Source organism: Mycteria americana, chromosome 6 (genome assembly GCF_035582795.1).
Source record: "Mycteria americana isolate JAX WOST 10 ecotype Jacksonville Zoo and Gardens chromosome 6, USCA_MyAme_1.0, whole genome shotgun sequence".
In the NCBI taxonomy this organism is placed as follows: domain Eukaryota; kingdom Metazoa; phylum Chordata; class Aves; order Ciconiiformes; family Ciconiidae; genus Mycteria; species Mycteria americana.
Window position 1 is genome coordinate 48,685,759 of NC_134370.1, and position 14,784 is coordinate 48,700,542.

The window sequence follows — 14,784 nt, forward strand, 5'->3', positions numbered from 1 at the left end:
TGAAAAGCAGCTGTCCCGGATCCTCAAGCCACCACACAAGCTCTCCAGCTCCATGATTCAGTGTCCACCTGGCTTGTAGGGTAAGGAAAGGGGCAGCCGAGGAGCTGCCACAGGCCGGGCTGTCTGGGTGTGGTGCCGAGGTCTCCACGGGGGTCCTGAGGCAGAAACAGCCAGCGGCTCCTCACACAAACAGCCTTTGATGCTAACAAGCAGGCACATATTTTTCCCATTACATGCAGAAGGGATGAAAAACATCATGGCCCCAACAAGAGTTTCGGTTTCATTTCATAGGATACTACTTTTAACATCAATTTTATCCCAGCCAGGGTCCTCCCCTCCCTGCCTGCCTGGGAATAGGGGTGTACAGGATCATATTCCTGCAACCTTGGCTGGAAACAGGGTTTGGGAACAGGTTATTTTTTTAATTAAAAAAAAAAAAAAAAAAGACTTAGGCTCCCAGCAGCCCTAAACCATGCCTGAAAGTCTCTGCTTGCCTTGCAGAGCTGCTGCTCCCCCCAGCTTTGCTGGTGCATGGCTGTTTTGTTGCCAGTAAGGTGAATTCCTCCACGTTCGCCAAGTTTACTCGTAGCTTTTATGGTAAGTTATTAGCGATATTAAGCATCTCTCATTCATAACAGACAGGGCACCCTGCCATGCGGCGTCTGGGTTGGATGCTGCAGGTGATACCACACTTGGCATCACCACCCTGACCCACCATGGCCACCAGCCAGTGCAAGTCTGGGATTCCACAACCCGCCATCAGCTCCTCTCTGTCCCTCGCATTTGCAAAGCCACAGCATGACCCAGACCTGAATTCCCATTCCCCACGTGGGCATTTTTTTGTTAAGGGCAGTTTTCAGCCAGATCAGCTCCTTGAACCTCCTCCCCATCAGTTCAAGGTTGGGTGGAGAGGACTGGGGATGTGCAGGGGCAGAGCTATCCCATGGCTGTACTGATGTTGGGGGTTTAGAGAGGAGGTGAGAAGCCAGTATGAGGAAGAGGAGCTCAGTTCACTCCCAGGGCACCCTGCTTATGTCAAAGAAGGGAAAGAAAACAAGCAAATCAATGAAGCCGCCTCCTGTCTTCCTCCCAGGGCTGTCATCTCTCACCTCGGCCCTGCCCACCGCCTGCCAAGACATCTCCAGGAAGCCTCGGGCAGGGCTGTGTAAACAGATGCTGAAATCCAGCTCCACCCATGGCCCAGAGCTGCAAAAGATTTCAGGGATTACCAAGGCTGCCTTCAAAGCTCCAGTGCCTCGGAGGCTGGAGATGCTTTGGGATGGGCTGCAAGGGAAAGGCGCAGCCTTTGCCTTCGGGCATTCCTTCACCCGATACACACAGGACACCCAGCACCGCACCTCTCCTGTGCTCAGACATGCAAACCCAAGCACGCAAAGCCCAGAGCTGGGAGAGCAGCAGGAATTGCACCTTGGGCTCCTGCTGACTTAAAAAGAAAATGACCCAGATCTACCTCTGGTGCCACTGCTGTCACCCAGTTTGGTGACATCGTACTGTGTGCCAGACAGTAATCAAATACTATTAAAACCGTGTTGGTCAGGGCAGCGGATGTGACACGGCTTTGAGCATCCAAGCGCACTGGGTGGCTGTTTGGGCAGTGCCTGCAGGCAGCAGACGAAGGCAGGGACCTCCCTCTCTTCCCTGGGATGGAAAGGGAGCGGGTCAGGCTCCTGGGGAGGGGGCTTGCACCCAGGGAGCTTCAATGCTGTGGGCAGATGCCAGGACACTCCAGGCAAACTCCAAAGCACAGGGCTCAGCCTCACTCACCCCCAAACCATACCGATGGTGCTGCAAGCACCTCAGCAGGAGGGCATGGGGTCCTTGAAAGCCTGCAAAGAGCAGGTCTGCTCACCTCCAAGGAGATCCCCTGGGGCAAGGGGCTCAAACCTCATTGACCCCATCAAGCAGAGGGATGGCATAGCAGCCCTGCTCCATGCAGGGTGGACTGCAAAGTCTCAAAGGCACCTGCTCTAGCAAGGCTGAGGTGTTTGTGATGGTGTTGAGATTGAAGAGTAAGGAGCCACCAGTACAACTTACTAAGAGCCCTGCTGCAGCAGCAGGCTGATGCCGCACATCCTTCCAGCCACCAAAGGCAGGATTTTCAAGGGACACATGGTGGGAAGAGGTGATCCAGCAACACCTTGGACACCTACCTTTGGTGCTTTAGCCACAAAATGTCCTGTTTCAGTTCCCATCCTTCATGGGAGCTGTGTTTTGGGGCCAAACATTTTGATGGAAAAGCAAACTGATCAGCTTTGCATTAAAATTTCCCTAGGGTGGGGAGGGGGATCAAAGATTTGGTCCCATTACCCCCAGGTTGAGCAGATCTACCACAAGGTCAGTCCCAACCACCACCCCGAGACATGGCTACAACAGTCCTCATGTCCCTCCTGCCAGGTCTGGCTTAATCGGGAACGGCCAAGAGACCAAGCACACCCTGAGCATAGGAATGAGGTATGTGATTTATTAACCTTCCCCAACTCAGCACATCCAAGCAAGGTGTAAAACTGCTTTCTATGGATTCAAGCTCAGCTCACTCAGAGGGTCACTGGCCCTGGGGAACTGCTGGCTTTAAACAAAACGGGGTGGCAGCAAGAGGTACTGAGGGGATGAGAGTTATGGGGAGCAGAAAACAAATAGCTCTGCAACCTCATGGCCCAGAGCAGAGCAGACAGATTTCAGCCTTCACAATATTGGGAGGAGAAAAAGAAAAAGAAAAAAAAAAAAAAAAAGTCCTGTGGTTAGGTACAGCACCTGAGAAGAGCCAGGATCAGACCTGAAAGGGAGAAGCTGGGGATGGGGTTGGCAGCTGGGACCTTCTCCACAGGGAGACCATGCCGAGATGCAGGTAGCTCCTCATGCACAGTCTGGCTGAGGATCCCTCCACACACACAAACACACACCTTCTCCCTCTTTCCTTTCTGCCCTGGTGCTGGGGACTTGTGCCTGCCTTGCCATGTGTTGGGAAGGCAACTGTTGAGAACTGGTGAGCTCATTGCAGGAGTAACTCTTAAGAAGATGTTTCTGACATGCCTGAAAGGTTTAGCTTGGCTCATCAACCCCTCTCCACCTGGGTCACCTCCAAGCCTGACCTATTGGCCTTGGCTGTGCCTTCACCTATGGACCTTGGTAGTGGCTCAGCATGGACCTAGAGCTAGAAACTAGGCCCCATCACCACTGGAGAGAGACTGGAGGCTGGAGAGGGGCAAGAGGTGCCCAAAACTCCTGCCAGTGCAGGAGGAGGGTCAACAGGAGACAGGGATGGGACAGGACAGGAGCGTGCATGGGAGGCAGAGAGAGGTTGGGGGGCTTCTCTGGAGGTCAGGGCTTGGGGGGGCTGAGCTGGGTGCCGTTGGCTGTGGGGTCGGAGAGGGCGGTTTTCCGGCAAGCTCTCAGAGAGGGGTTGTTGAGGAGCGTGTAGGCCAGCCACCACCGGGCTCGGCTCTGCTTGAACCTGGCTCTGCTCGGCAGCGCCTTCTTGGGCTGCATCAGCTGGATACCTGAAAGGAGACGGGAGCGGGGAATGATTTCAGCCCCAGCTCTCCCTCGCTGGGGCTGTCCAGATGCCATTTCACCCTGGGGTGAAACCAGACGAGCCCCATCCTGCCCTTGCATGGGCAGAGGAACAGGGGCAGCTCCTGGGATGGAGATGGTCATACATGAGAGAAGGTGGCGTAAAAGCAGAGGGAGCAGCAGAACCACAACCCTCAATGGTCCCTTTACCCCAAGGCACCAACAGCACCTCTAGAAGAGCAGCAAACCCACAGAGGGGACCCCAATGCCACCCCACGGCGATGGCTGTGCATCCCCCGGTTGTTGGTGGGAAGGTCTCACCTTCTTCCACGTTGCTGGCCTGGACCCCCAGTGGCCTCTCTGGCCTGGCTAGCTGGAGAAGCAGCAAGCAAAAGGCTTTCATCACCGGGTGGGACTGGCTGACCTCAATTTTCAGATAGTGGCAGTAAGTGTGGTAGCCTGGGAGAACACAGCCCACAGTAAACACCTGTGGTGGGGCCAGACTGCATGGTTCCCCCCTCCCTGCTGCCCTGGAGCAAAGAGAAGGGTTGTTTGCCAGGGTCCATCTCTGCCCTGACAGAGCTGCTCTGCCTTCAGAGCTGAGGATGAGCTCTGCTCCCAAAATTGCAGCAGAAAAGCAGAGAAAGGGCTGAGGTCCCCTCCCTGCTGCCTTTAGCGCAGGAGACATGAGGGTCTGCTGTGTGTGGGAGCAGGGTCTAGCCACTGGTGAAGGCCAAGGGTTCCCAGCAGGGCATCACCTGCCCTTGGGGATGGGTGGAAAAGCAGGAGTAAGTGGGCATCAGGAGGAGCCACTTGCTCCTTTTGTCCCACCTGCCCGTTTCTGAACACAGAGCATGAGGACCTGAAGCCACCCTCGGTCCCAGCAGCTCCAGGTGATGCAGGAGCCCCTTGCTGCATCCCCCAGGAGCCTGATGGTGGGAGACAGACCCCCATGCTCACAGAGGTGCTGCAGAGGGACTCCCCAGTGTCCTACCGGGGTCAAACGTCTCCACGCCACGGTTCAGCAGGCTGATATCCAGCTGGCAGAAGTGGACAGCATTATAAAGGCCAGAAATTACCATCCTCCACACCCCAGCCAGCACACCCACCAGGACATTGATGGGGAAGAGCAGGTAGGTCACTATGTAGAGAGCTCGCCTGCGGGTGGAGAAGGAGTAAGGAACACAAACACCACGAGACAGGAAGCACAGCCCTTCCCTGCCAGAGAAACCTCCTGCCAAAATAAACCTCCCACCCTTCTCTCCCTCCCCAGCAGACATAGTCCCTGTTTGAGGTGTCTCCATCCCATGGAGAGAAGCAAACACCCTTCAGGGCTCTTGGAGAGGAAACAGACTAGTGCACTGTCAGGACTTCAAAACTTGGCCTCCAGCATGCATAGGGTCTCCATTTATCCTTGAAGGCTTAGAAATCAGACAAATCATGAGTATGGTGGTTTGGGATGGAGGACACCAGCTCCTGCAGAGGCCAGAAGAGCCTACAGCAGCCTCCCCGCAATGCTGGGCAAGTGATGGAGGTGATGGAAGAGCCTTGGCTGAACAGGGCAGGACACCTAGATCCACCTGTCACCCTGGTCTTCAGCATAAGACAGTCACACCATGCGTGAACGAGGGATCACATCTGCTGGCAGCATCTGAACCAGTCCAGCCAATCCTAAGGGATCTGGACTTCCTCTGAGGCTGGCAAATGGGGGTGGTGGAGCAGGACACAGACCTCATGAGCTTCACCACATCAAAATCAAGGCTGTAAGTGGACCATGGCCCTCTAAAGCATCTAAAGAAACCTCTCTGGGAGCACAGAGCCACTTAAACTCCTCAAACCCACAGGCTTTTCCCCTTGAGCTCATGGCACAGAGGATGGCATGACATCAGGGGCACATGTAAACCCAACACAGTCCTGGGGTCCTGGACCTTGGGAGGGACAGATCTGCCCCAAAGTGCCTCCACATCCCCATACCTGTTGGTGAGCTCCTTTCGGAGGGGATGCTGCTCCAGGAATTGGTAGCGAGCTGCCAAATTTTGCACGATGACAGCAACAACCAGGGTCAACCAGAAAGGCCTGGGTGGGAGGGAAGAGGCAGGATGGACACCAGGAGGGTCCCAAACATGAGACACCATCCCAGACAGCAGAAACCTTCAGCAAAGTTGAAAGGGCCCAAGATAGAGCCTCCTCTTGACAGAGTACTCCAACACACACCATAGCCATGGACATGGCACCCACTTGGGTCTTCCATCCCTCCCTGAGGGCTGCAAGCACTCACCACATGTTCTGAATGATTTTGAAGAAGTGTGTGTTTGTGCCAGACTGGAGTGGGATGACAAAGAAGAAGGTAAACCCCACCGAGCAGATGAAGAAAATCACTTGCTGGATGAGGAGACCTGGGAGGGAGACACAGGGAGACAAACCATGGTGGGGGAGGATGGAGAAGCGGTTCTTGTTCTTGCTTTTATTCCCCAAACCTGTGCTTGTTGCTGAGCATGTCTTTCATTTTAATCCCATAAAAAGCCTGAAAGATCCTTACCTGCCTCCCCCACTCGGAACACAATGCTCCACACGGGATTTAATTACAAGTTGAGCCTTTCTTATCACTCCCCACATTATCCCCGCCGAGACGAGCCATCACTTGGGGCTGCAACTATGATTCCTCATCATAAAAATCAGCCCAAGCTCTGATTTCTAATCATAAATCACACCAAGATCAGCAGCGGCTGTGGTTCCTCATGGTTGAGTTTGTGCTTCACATCTGCTGCTTTGCTTTAATGACTTGAAAACCAAGATTTTTAAGCAGGAGGTAGATTCACAGCAGTATGGCAAGATGCAACCAGCTCTGCCGCAGATGCATGAGCACTGGGTGGCCAAAGGAAAGCTGCTCCTTGCTGGCAAAGGGGTGCAAGGACTAGTGCTCCCCAGCTCCTACCTCCACACTGATCTCTGCAATCTGCCTGCAAAATAGGTCCCCTTTCCTGAGGGGTGGTTGCCAACAGAGCTGGTGGTACCCCCTCGTCCTTCCGTCACTCCCCTGGACCCTCAGCTTGACTCTCCTGTGCAGCCTTGGCATGCCGATATGGTTGGGTGTTGCACATTCGTCACTGCAGATGCTGCCCAGAGTCACCTCCCATGGGGCAGACAGGCCTTAAAATTTCTCCAAACCATGGTGGGGTGAGGAGTTCTAGCCTCTTTGATGTCCTCCACCCATCCATGGGGTGGCCAGCTCTCCCAGCCAGGGAGACCCGGGCTGTGCCGGGGAAGCCGTGCAGTGAGGGACACCCAGGATGTGAGGAGGAGACAGACAGTCCTTTGCACGAGATGCTGAGACAGCTTCTCAGATCAAAATATTTGGGCTTGAGCCAAAACAAGTCATTGTTCCCCTCCCCCCACCCCCCATCTTCTTCCCTACCATTTGGTGTTCAGCATGGTCCTCCCTGCAGAAGGACAGATTGTGTTTGGGGAAAGAGGAACAAAAGCCTCGCAGCTGTCCCTTTGCAAAATGGGGCAAGAAAGGGAGAAGAGATGCTTAAACCCGGGGTAGGCTGTGCAAGGTGGGGGTCCACTACCCATCTGCCCCCCTCCTGCCCCCCAGCACCCTTTACCCAGGCACGCAAAAGCTGTCTGGAAGCTGGCAAAGCTCATCCAGCAGACAACGGCTTGTCGGGACGGGCGGAGGATATGGGCTTTGTAGAAAACATCCAGCACGGCCCCTTGGTACAGCGCCTTCAGGTTGTTCCTGGGGAGAGAGACCAGCTGCATCCTGGCTCCGTAACAAGGTCAAGGCCAGAGGAGTGAGGACCCCATACCTGTGCATCACCAGTGTCCTCAGGAGCATGGCGCAGGTCAGCAGGCAGCACAGCACGAGCGAGCAGATGTAGCAGACTGCGGAGGAGCAGGGGGAGACAGCTGGGTCAGGGCTGCGGCCAACCCCAGCAACAGGATTGTGTTGTAAAATGTATCTCAGGAGCATTGCAGGGGCTGAGTTATGGGGCTGTATGGATGTACTCCCCAGCAGGGCTCCGTGCCTCACTTGTCCTCCCTACCCACTTTGTGATACAGGGAGACCCTTTTCCATCTCCCAGGTGGACATGAGCTGGTGAGACAGTAAAAAGGAAGGCAAAAGCCAAGTGGCCAGGGGAAATACAAGCAGTTAGGCTAGCTCAGTGCTGGAAAAATCAGTGAGCAAGCCATGATAAGCAGGCAGTGCTATGAAGAAAGTCTAGGAAGATGCTCTCAGAAAAGGGCATGCTGGGGGGAAAGCAAGAGGGGGGAAGGAGGGATGGAGATGCCAGAAAAACAAAGAGGATGAGAGGGTCTTGGTGACTCTGGAAAAGCCATAAAAAGGGCCTGCCTTGGCTGGTGGTACCCCAAGGTAGTGCTGTGGAGGGAGGGGGGAACCCCTGCCTTCCCTGCACCCCCTCATCCAGGGCTTTTTCCAGGGGCCATCTGCTCGATTCCAGCATATATCAAAGCCTGCAGCCGAAGGGCAGCATCTGCAGCGCGGCGCTGCCGGCTCTCCCTGCCTCGCCGTCTTGGCACGCAGCAGCTGCTCAGAGATGCCTGGCACGGCACCAAGCTCACGCGGCCACCTTTCATGTCTGCACGGCTGCGGCTTCAGCAGCTGGTTTTTAAGTCCCCCTGGAAGCTGCCCCATCACCAACTGGTTTCCTGGACCATCCTCTGGGTTAGAAATCTCTCTGATAAGTTCTGAAATCCTCCAAAAATCACCTATGAAGGCAGGACCTGGCTGGGAACCTACCTTCCAGTGACCATAGGTAGTACTTGACAGTGTTGAGCTCCTTCTCCATGTCACCTGGGACAGCCGGGCTCTCCGAGGGCACCAAGCCAAACTGGACCAACAACACCACGATGTCCTTCGTCATCCCCGCCCGCACAATCTGGATGGTGGGGACGACGGCTACCAGGAGCAGCAGGGCGACCTGCAAGGGAGCAGTGCCATGTGAGCCCCAGGTCATGGTATCCCACTGCTGAGCTATTGCCTTAGCTTAAAGACTTAAGGTCAGCTGAGCCCTGGAAGCACATGGCCGGTTGCTGCAGCTCAGCTGAGGGACGGTAATAACTGGAGGCATGCTAATACCATCCCCGTAGCCAAAATTGTGGCATGGCAATGACCTCTGGGCTCCTCTGCCTCGAGAGGACACAGTCAAGAAGGCAGGGAGAGGGCTCTGCTTGGCATTTAACCATCAGCATCACCTGGTAGACAGCGATCACGGCTGTGGTTATGGACAGGACAAGCTTCAGCGGGATCCGGAAACCTGTAAGGCAGAATCAGAGGGGTGTATCGGAGAGGAGCTGGGACGTGGGATCACAGAGGAAAAGTGGAGCAGGCTGCAGGTCCACCTAACCCAGCAGCCAAAAGAAATGCCTGGGGGAGAGCAGTGGAACAGGGCGGTCAAATATTAATTGTGATTTCCCCAGGGAAATCCTGCAAGGATGTATAGCTGGCAGCAGTTTCTCTGTACTTCAGCTGGATGGATTTCCTTCCTGTTGATCCTCCTTTCCCACAAGCCCACGAAACCTCGTGCACCTGCAGCACCGAGTCCCAGCAGCTGGGTGCCTGCTGCGTGGGGAGCCATGTCCCTTGGGGTGCCACCTCCCAGGACAGCCCCTGCTTCTTGCATGGGCAGAGGGGACAAGGAATAGTTCCCTGTTCCTGGGCTGTTAGGGATTTTATCCACTTATAGGTTTTATTCCCTTATTGTAGCCTTATCAAGCATCAGGCTGCAATATCAGCACAATCCATGCCTGAACCTCACTGCCTCAGCCCACCCATGCCCCCATGGTGGGGGCGGTCCAACTCCCCATCCCAAACCGCAACAGTTTGCGCAAAGCCGAGGCATCGCACGTGGGGCGGGCGGCAGCTGCCGCGGCACAGATGCTTTGGGGAAGGAGCCAAGAAAGGCATTTGCTCTCCCCCGGGGAGGGGGAGGCAGCCTGTCTGCTGAGCTGCTGCTGCAGCCAAGAGTGCAGCCCATGCCTGCCCGCAGCCTACCTTCCTCAGGAGCGTAGATGTAGGAGCGTAAATACGTCTGGACCCTTGATAGGAGGCTCTCTTCTATCTTTGTGGAGCTGGAGGAGGAAGGAGAGAGTGAAAAGCATGTCCCTTAGGAGAAGGGACCCTCTCTGACCCCATTGCAGGCAGCCAGGCAGGGCTGGCACAAGCACTGGCTGATCAGGCAGAGCTACAGGAAGGTGTCGTCCTTACCTCCCCTTCCGAGGGCGTTTGGACAGCACAGCTTTTAGGTACTTCTTGTAATAACCTCTCCCTGTAACCTTAAGGAAAGCAGTAATAAGTTGCCTGATTTGAGCACAGGGACATGCTCAGGCATTCGGGGCAGGGAGGAGTGACTCCGCCTTTTGGGGGGCCAGAGCATCTGCATCCCACCCGGCAGCCATCTCCTTGCTCTGCTACCCCCATCCACCCACCCATCGCTAGCACTATGGCCCCGCAGCACCCTCTGTACGGGACGCGGGTGATGGGCTCCCAGCCCTCGTCTGGATAACAAACACGTTGGAGCGATGCTGGCAGCAAATCTTCTGGCACCACAAAGGTGGAAATAAATCTGCCTTGTTCCCATCAACAAAGCAGACCAAAACTAGGTGCACTGGTAGGACAGCCGAAAACCCTCACCCCCACCAGCCAGCTCCCAGCAAGTGCCTGGGGGTCACTTCAGTCCACGCTTGGGCTGATGGCTTTTTTTTGAAGTAGGTTTTTCCTCCTCTCTTTCCAACAAAGCCCAGCATTTCCCAAAGGACCAGGGATTATCCAGCCTACCGGGAAAACAAGGCAACTCCAGTCCCAGTCTGAATGGGACGCATTGATGCCTTAAGCCTCTTGTACTAAGAAGTTTATTCCAAAGACGGATTTTTCACTCCCTCTTCAAATCCAGCGAGATAAACAGAGCCACGACCTGTGCCGTCAGAGGGATGGAGGGGAGACAGCTCCCGGTGCTGGAGCAAAGTGGGGAACACGTGCCCTGGGAGTACCCCAGTTCTCCCGGATCCCCAGGCAGACAGATGGGCTGCAGGGCAGGAGAGTACCCGAAACCATGCAGGTTCGTCAAGGGGTTCTCCCATGCTACCACTGCCCAAGTCACCCCGTGGATTTTCCTTACCTCCTTATCCAAGATCTCCTCCTGCCCAGTGAAGCTCCTGATGAGCAGCGCTGGATACCAAAGGCTTAAGAGCACAAGGCAGAGGATGATGGGGACGTAAGACAGCATGGAGTAGTACCTGTATATCTGGGGAGAAGCAGAGTTGTCACATGAGTCCACCCCAGCCTGGGGGTCTGGTCCTGGGCAGGTGACACCTTAATGTCACTTCAAGGAGGTGGTGAGAAAGCCACCTCCAACCCTGGGCCATTCCAGCCTCCTTGGTCCCTCCCCAGGTGGTGGGACATGTACCTTTGGTGACTGGGGACAATCCACCTTCTGCCAGATGTGGACCACACAGTGGCACCAGGAAAGCAGGCAGCCCACAAGGTAGCTGACCCTGTGCCGGACGGTGGCACAGGCAATCAGGGGGTAGTAGAAGGCAGGGTAGTAGAGCAAAGCCAGGATCTTCCAGTACTCTAGATGGGATGGTGGGAAAACAGGAGGGAGAGCAAAACAGGCAAGAGAAGGCAGCGCTCTCAGTACAGGCCAGGGTGAACAGGCTGCTCAGGTTGCCACCCAAAGATGCACACCTCCTGGGTGGGGAGGAATGTGGTGCCCACAGGCCAGGAGGGTGCTCGCCTTACCCCGGGTGCTCTGGGAGGAGTGGGCGACGAGTGGCAGAGGGTCCCTGTCCAAGACCAGCACGCACAGGGAGGAGAACAGGATGCCAAACACTGCAGCCACCAGCCCTCGGTTGCCTTCCTCCTCCAGAAAGTTGGCTGGGCTGCAAGCCAAGGAAGGAATGAGCCTGATGACAGATCATGGGCACCTTGTCCCCACCATCCTCTGCTCCAGAGCTGGTTTATCCCATGCTGGACCTCAGCATCCCTCTGCCTGCTTGGCTGCAGGGTGACAGGGACCCTGGGGACCGGGGTGCAGGGCCAGGGTACCTGAGCAGTCCTGGGACACCGTTCCAGCAGCTCCGGTGGAGACGCCTGCGTTTCACCAGCAAGGACAAGCCCACGAGCACAGCCAGCTGCCAGAAACCCAATCGAGGGAACAATAAATACATAGGGGGGAGGGGGGGGTCTGGAGGAGGAGGTTGCTGCTATGTGATGGGAGCCTCCACAGAGACACCATCGCCACCCAACACCCTAAATCCAGCCACGGTTGCAGCAGGGACAGGTGCTTCTCAACCTGCTCTGATGAGTTATGGGCTCTAAATGCCTCAGAGGGACCATGCTGGGAAAAAATAAAAATAAATCAAAGCCTTCCATTGACTACGGGCACGAAACAAAGTCTGGAGATGTACGAATCCCTTGTTAGAGCATCCCAGCTCTAATCTTACTCCAGCACAAGCTGAAGAGACCAGACCTGCTATTTGGGAATAGATGGGCACAACCCAAGCTGGGGGACAGCAAATACAATGTCGGGGCAGATAACCCACCCCATGGGACTTGGCAGGTACTTACGGAGATGGGTGCCATGCAGATGTGATATAGTTTGGGAGAAATAGTGGGGTCACAGTCTGGGATTACGCTGGGAAACATGCTAGAAAGAGGGAGGGAAAAAAAAAAATCATGCGTGGTTGTATTTAGTCCCAAAAGGGCAAAGCAAAGATACTGTGGTAATGCCCACGTACACGGCAGCAGTGGATGTTTCGGTCTGATGCTGAGAAGGGGCAAACCTTCGAAGAGCTGGGTTACACAACCTTCAATAACCAGGGATGAAGTCACCCTCACGAGATGACTTTATGATCAAGTGAGAGAGAGAACACCCAGGAGTTATCAGATTCCCAAGGTGATTCCCACAGGGGCTGGGCAACCTCCCCGCACGTACAGGGACACCAAGGCTGAAGAGGAGATCAGCAAGGCAGGATGAAGCCCCCCTTTACCTCTTTTACGCCCATATCCGTTCTGGCTCTGTCTTTTCAAGGGATGCAGCCTGCAAAGCAGCAGTTCTCCTTGCTGCCTAAGGCACTGCACTTATTAAATGCCAGCTGGGAGGCTGAAGACCCCTTGTAGGGTGTTTCAATGCCTTTCCCATGGGAGAAGGACCAGCCCCAGAGCTTGGGAGATGGCGGAGGCGATGGCTGCCCAGGGTAGGTGCATGTGGGATGGGGTCCCAGAGCTGCATCCCCCAGCCAGCCAAGGCCAGCCTGGCAGGCGTGCCAGGCTTTGCTTTATTTATTCACTCTCTGCCCTCCATTACATCCCTTAATCTCTGCTTTGCTGCAGCCCTCCTCCTCTCCCCAAGGCCAGGCATGATCCTGCCCAGCCACCTTCACCCAGCACTGGGCAGCAAATCCCTGTGCCGGGGAGCTGAACCCCCTGAGCCCCATAACTCGCAGGGGGGAACCCACACAAGCCCTCGTGCCCTCCCAAACCCCACCGTGCCAGTGGGGTGGGCAGAGACAGGAGACCAGCTACAGAGCTCCCATAAGCAAGGCTGCAGGGAAGGGTCCAATAGCAAAATTAGGATTTCTCAGGCATCATATGTCCAAGGCTGTCAGCAACCTGCCAGAAAAGGCTTTACAGGACCAGCTGCCATTAGCAAAGCTCTGATTTCTGCCTTTTTTTCTCTGCCAATGGCTGGCCTTGGATAGACCAGAAAATTCCTGCTGTCCAAAAATATCCAGGCTTTGGAAATCCAGGGCATCCATCCACAAGATTGAGAGCACAGGATACCAAAACCCTTTTTGTTATCACCAGGGCTTCAGCATCTAAATCCAGAGCATCCAGGAGCTGTCAGATGGGCAACCCCCCCGGTGCTGCCTCCATCCCTTCACTGACCGGGGCTTGCTGCAAAGGAGGACACCCAGAAAATACCCCAAAGGTTTCTAGCGGAGGTGTGGGTCATGCAGGTGGAGCTTTGCCTGGGGAAACCAGGGCTGGGCAAGGAGATTTCAAAGGCTGTTTCACAATGCAGAAGATTAAGGACGAGGAGGAACCCTTTGGGCTGGTCACCGCTGGGATCTCCTCCTGCTTGCCCTCAGGATTAGGTATCAGCCAACTTAGTGGTGTAAAACCCACCCGCAGAGGACTAAGTCAACAGAGGGACAATAGATGCTGATAGATGGGCCTTGGGATGCCCAGCTTCAAGCCTTGTGGGACACCTTGGATAAATTGCCCCACTGCTCCGTGCCTCAGTTTTCCCTCCCTATAGCACTTCTCTTGTCCTTGGGAAGGGCACTCAGCTAGGAGGGCATGAAATGCTGGGTCCTTGCTGCGAGGTTGGGCCCTGGGATCCTGTCCTCCAGGCAAACACAGCACTGCTCTTGGGAGTACGCTCAGTTAAAGAGCAGATCATCACGGATGGAGAGGGAATAGGCTTTACAAGACCCACTGATACACCAATTTGAGGGGGGAAGACATCCATGCAAGCCCAGGGATGCTCAGCCCTATTTTGCAGGTAGGAAACCTGTTCAGGGTCATGGTGCCATGCAGGGACCCGGCCAAGCATCCCAGCCCTGCCTCCCTGCCAGTAGATCGGGGTGTGCTGCAAACTCTCTTCACCCCTAGCCAAAATCTGCACAGCTGCTTGTGGAGAGCTGGGGTGGGATCAAGGCAGGGTACTGATTTGCAAGGCTGTGTCACGAGGATGTCTTCAAACCCAGAAGCATGGAGCCAGAGCAGCCCTCTCTAGGCCAGCAAAAGCTCTGGGCGCTTCAGAAGGGTCAGGGCAGCAGGCTAACACCACGCGCTTGACTTTGCATTTTAGGGAAGGCTAAGCAAAAGGGAGTGTAACTAGCAGAGATGCCCACTGCAGGATTTACCCCAGCTCTTGCCAGAAGAACCCTAAAGAAATGAAGCTTTTTTAGGGGGCCAAAACAAGCCTTTTTAATCACTTCCTGCTCACCCCGAAATAAATCCTGGCTCTGCTGCTCAGGGGACGTTGCTCTACAGAAAGAGGATAGAGCAGCAGGGCAGGAGGCTGGCAGCTGCCAAGGGTAACCCCAGCAGGGACAGGGGGACATGTGGCACCCACCAGCAAGGCTGGACACTTACTCATCCTGTGGCACAGCCGGCTCCATGGTTTCATAGATGTACCAGTCAGAAACGAGGTCATCAGTGCCGGCAAAGCCGTTGTCCAGCGGAGCATCATGCATCCCACCAGAGCTGTTGGCTGCCAT

At 55.2% G+C, this 14,784-nt stretch overlaps 1 protein-coding gene across 1 annotated transcript; it reads right to left on the reverse strand.

Annotated features, from left to right (window-relative positions):
* Nucleotides 1-3,339: 3,339 nt before the first annotated feature.
* Nucleotides 3,340-14,784, reverse strand: STRA6 (signaling receptor and transporter of retinol STRA6). The gene is made up of 17 exons (XM_075504174.1): nt 14,660-14,784; nt 12,125-12,203; nt 11,603-11,688; nt 11,297-11,436; nt 10,962-11,128; nt 10,674-10,799; nt 9,764-9,831; nt 9,551-9,627; nt 8,752-8,813; nt 8,297-8,477; nt 7,344-7,419; nt 7,140-7,273; nt 5,810-5,927; nt 5,506-5,607; nt 4,526-4,689; nt 3,853-3,990; nt 3,340-3,518 (listed from the first exon to the last, which is right to left on the reverse strand). The coding sequence occupies exons 1-17, from the start codon at nt 14,782-14,784 to the stop codon at nt 3,340-3,342; spliced, it is 2,022 nt and encodes a 673-aa protein (XP_075360289.1).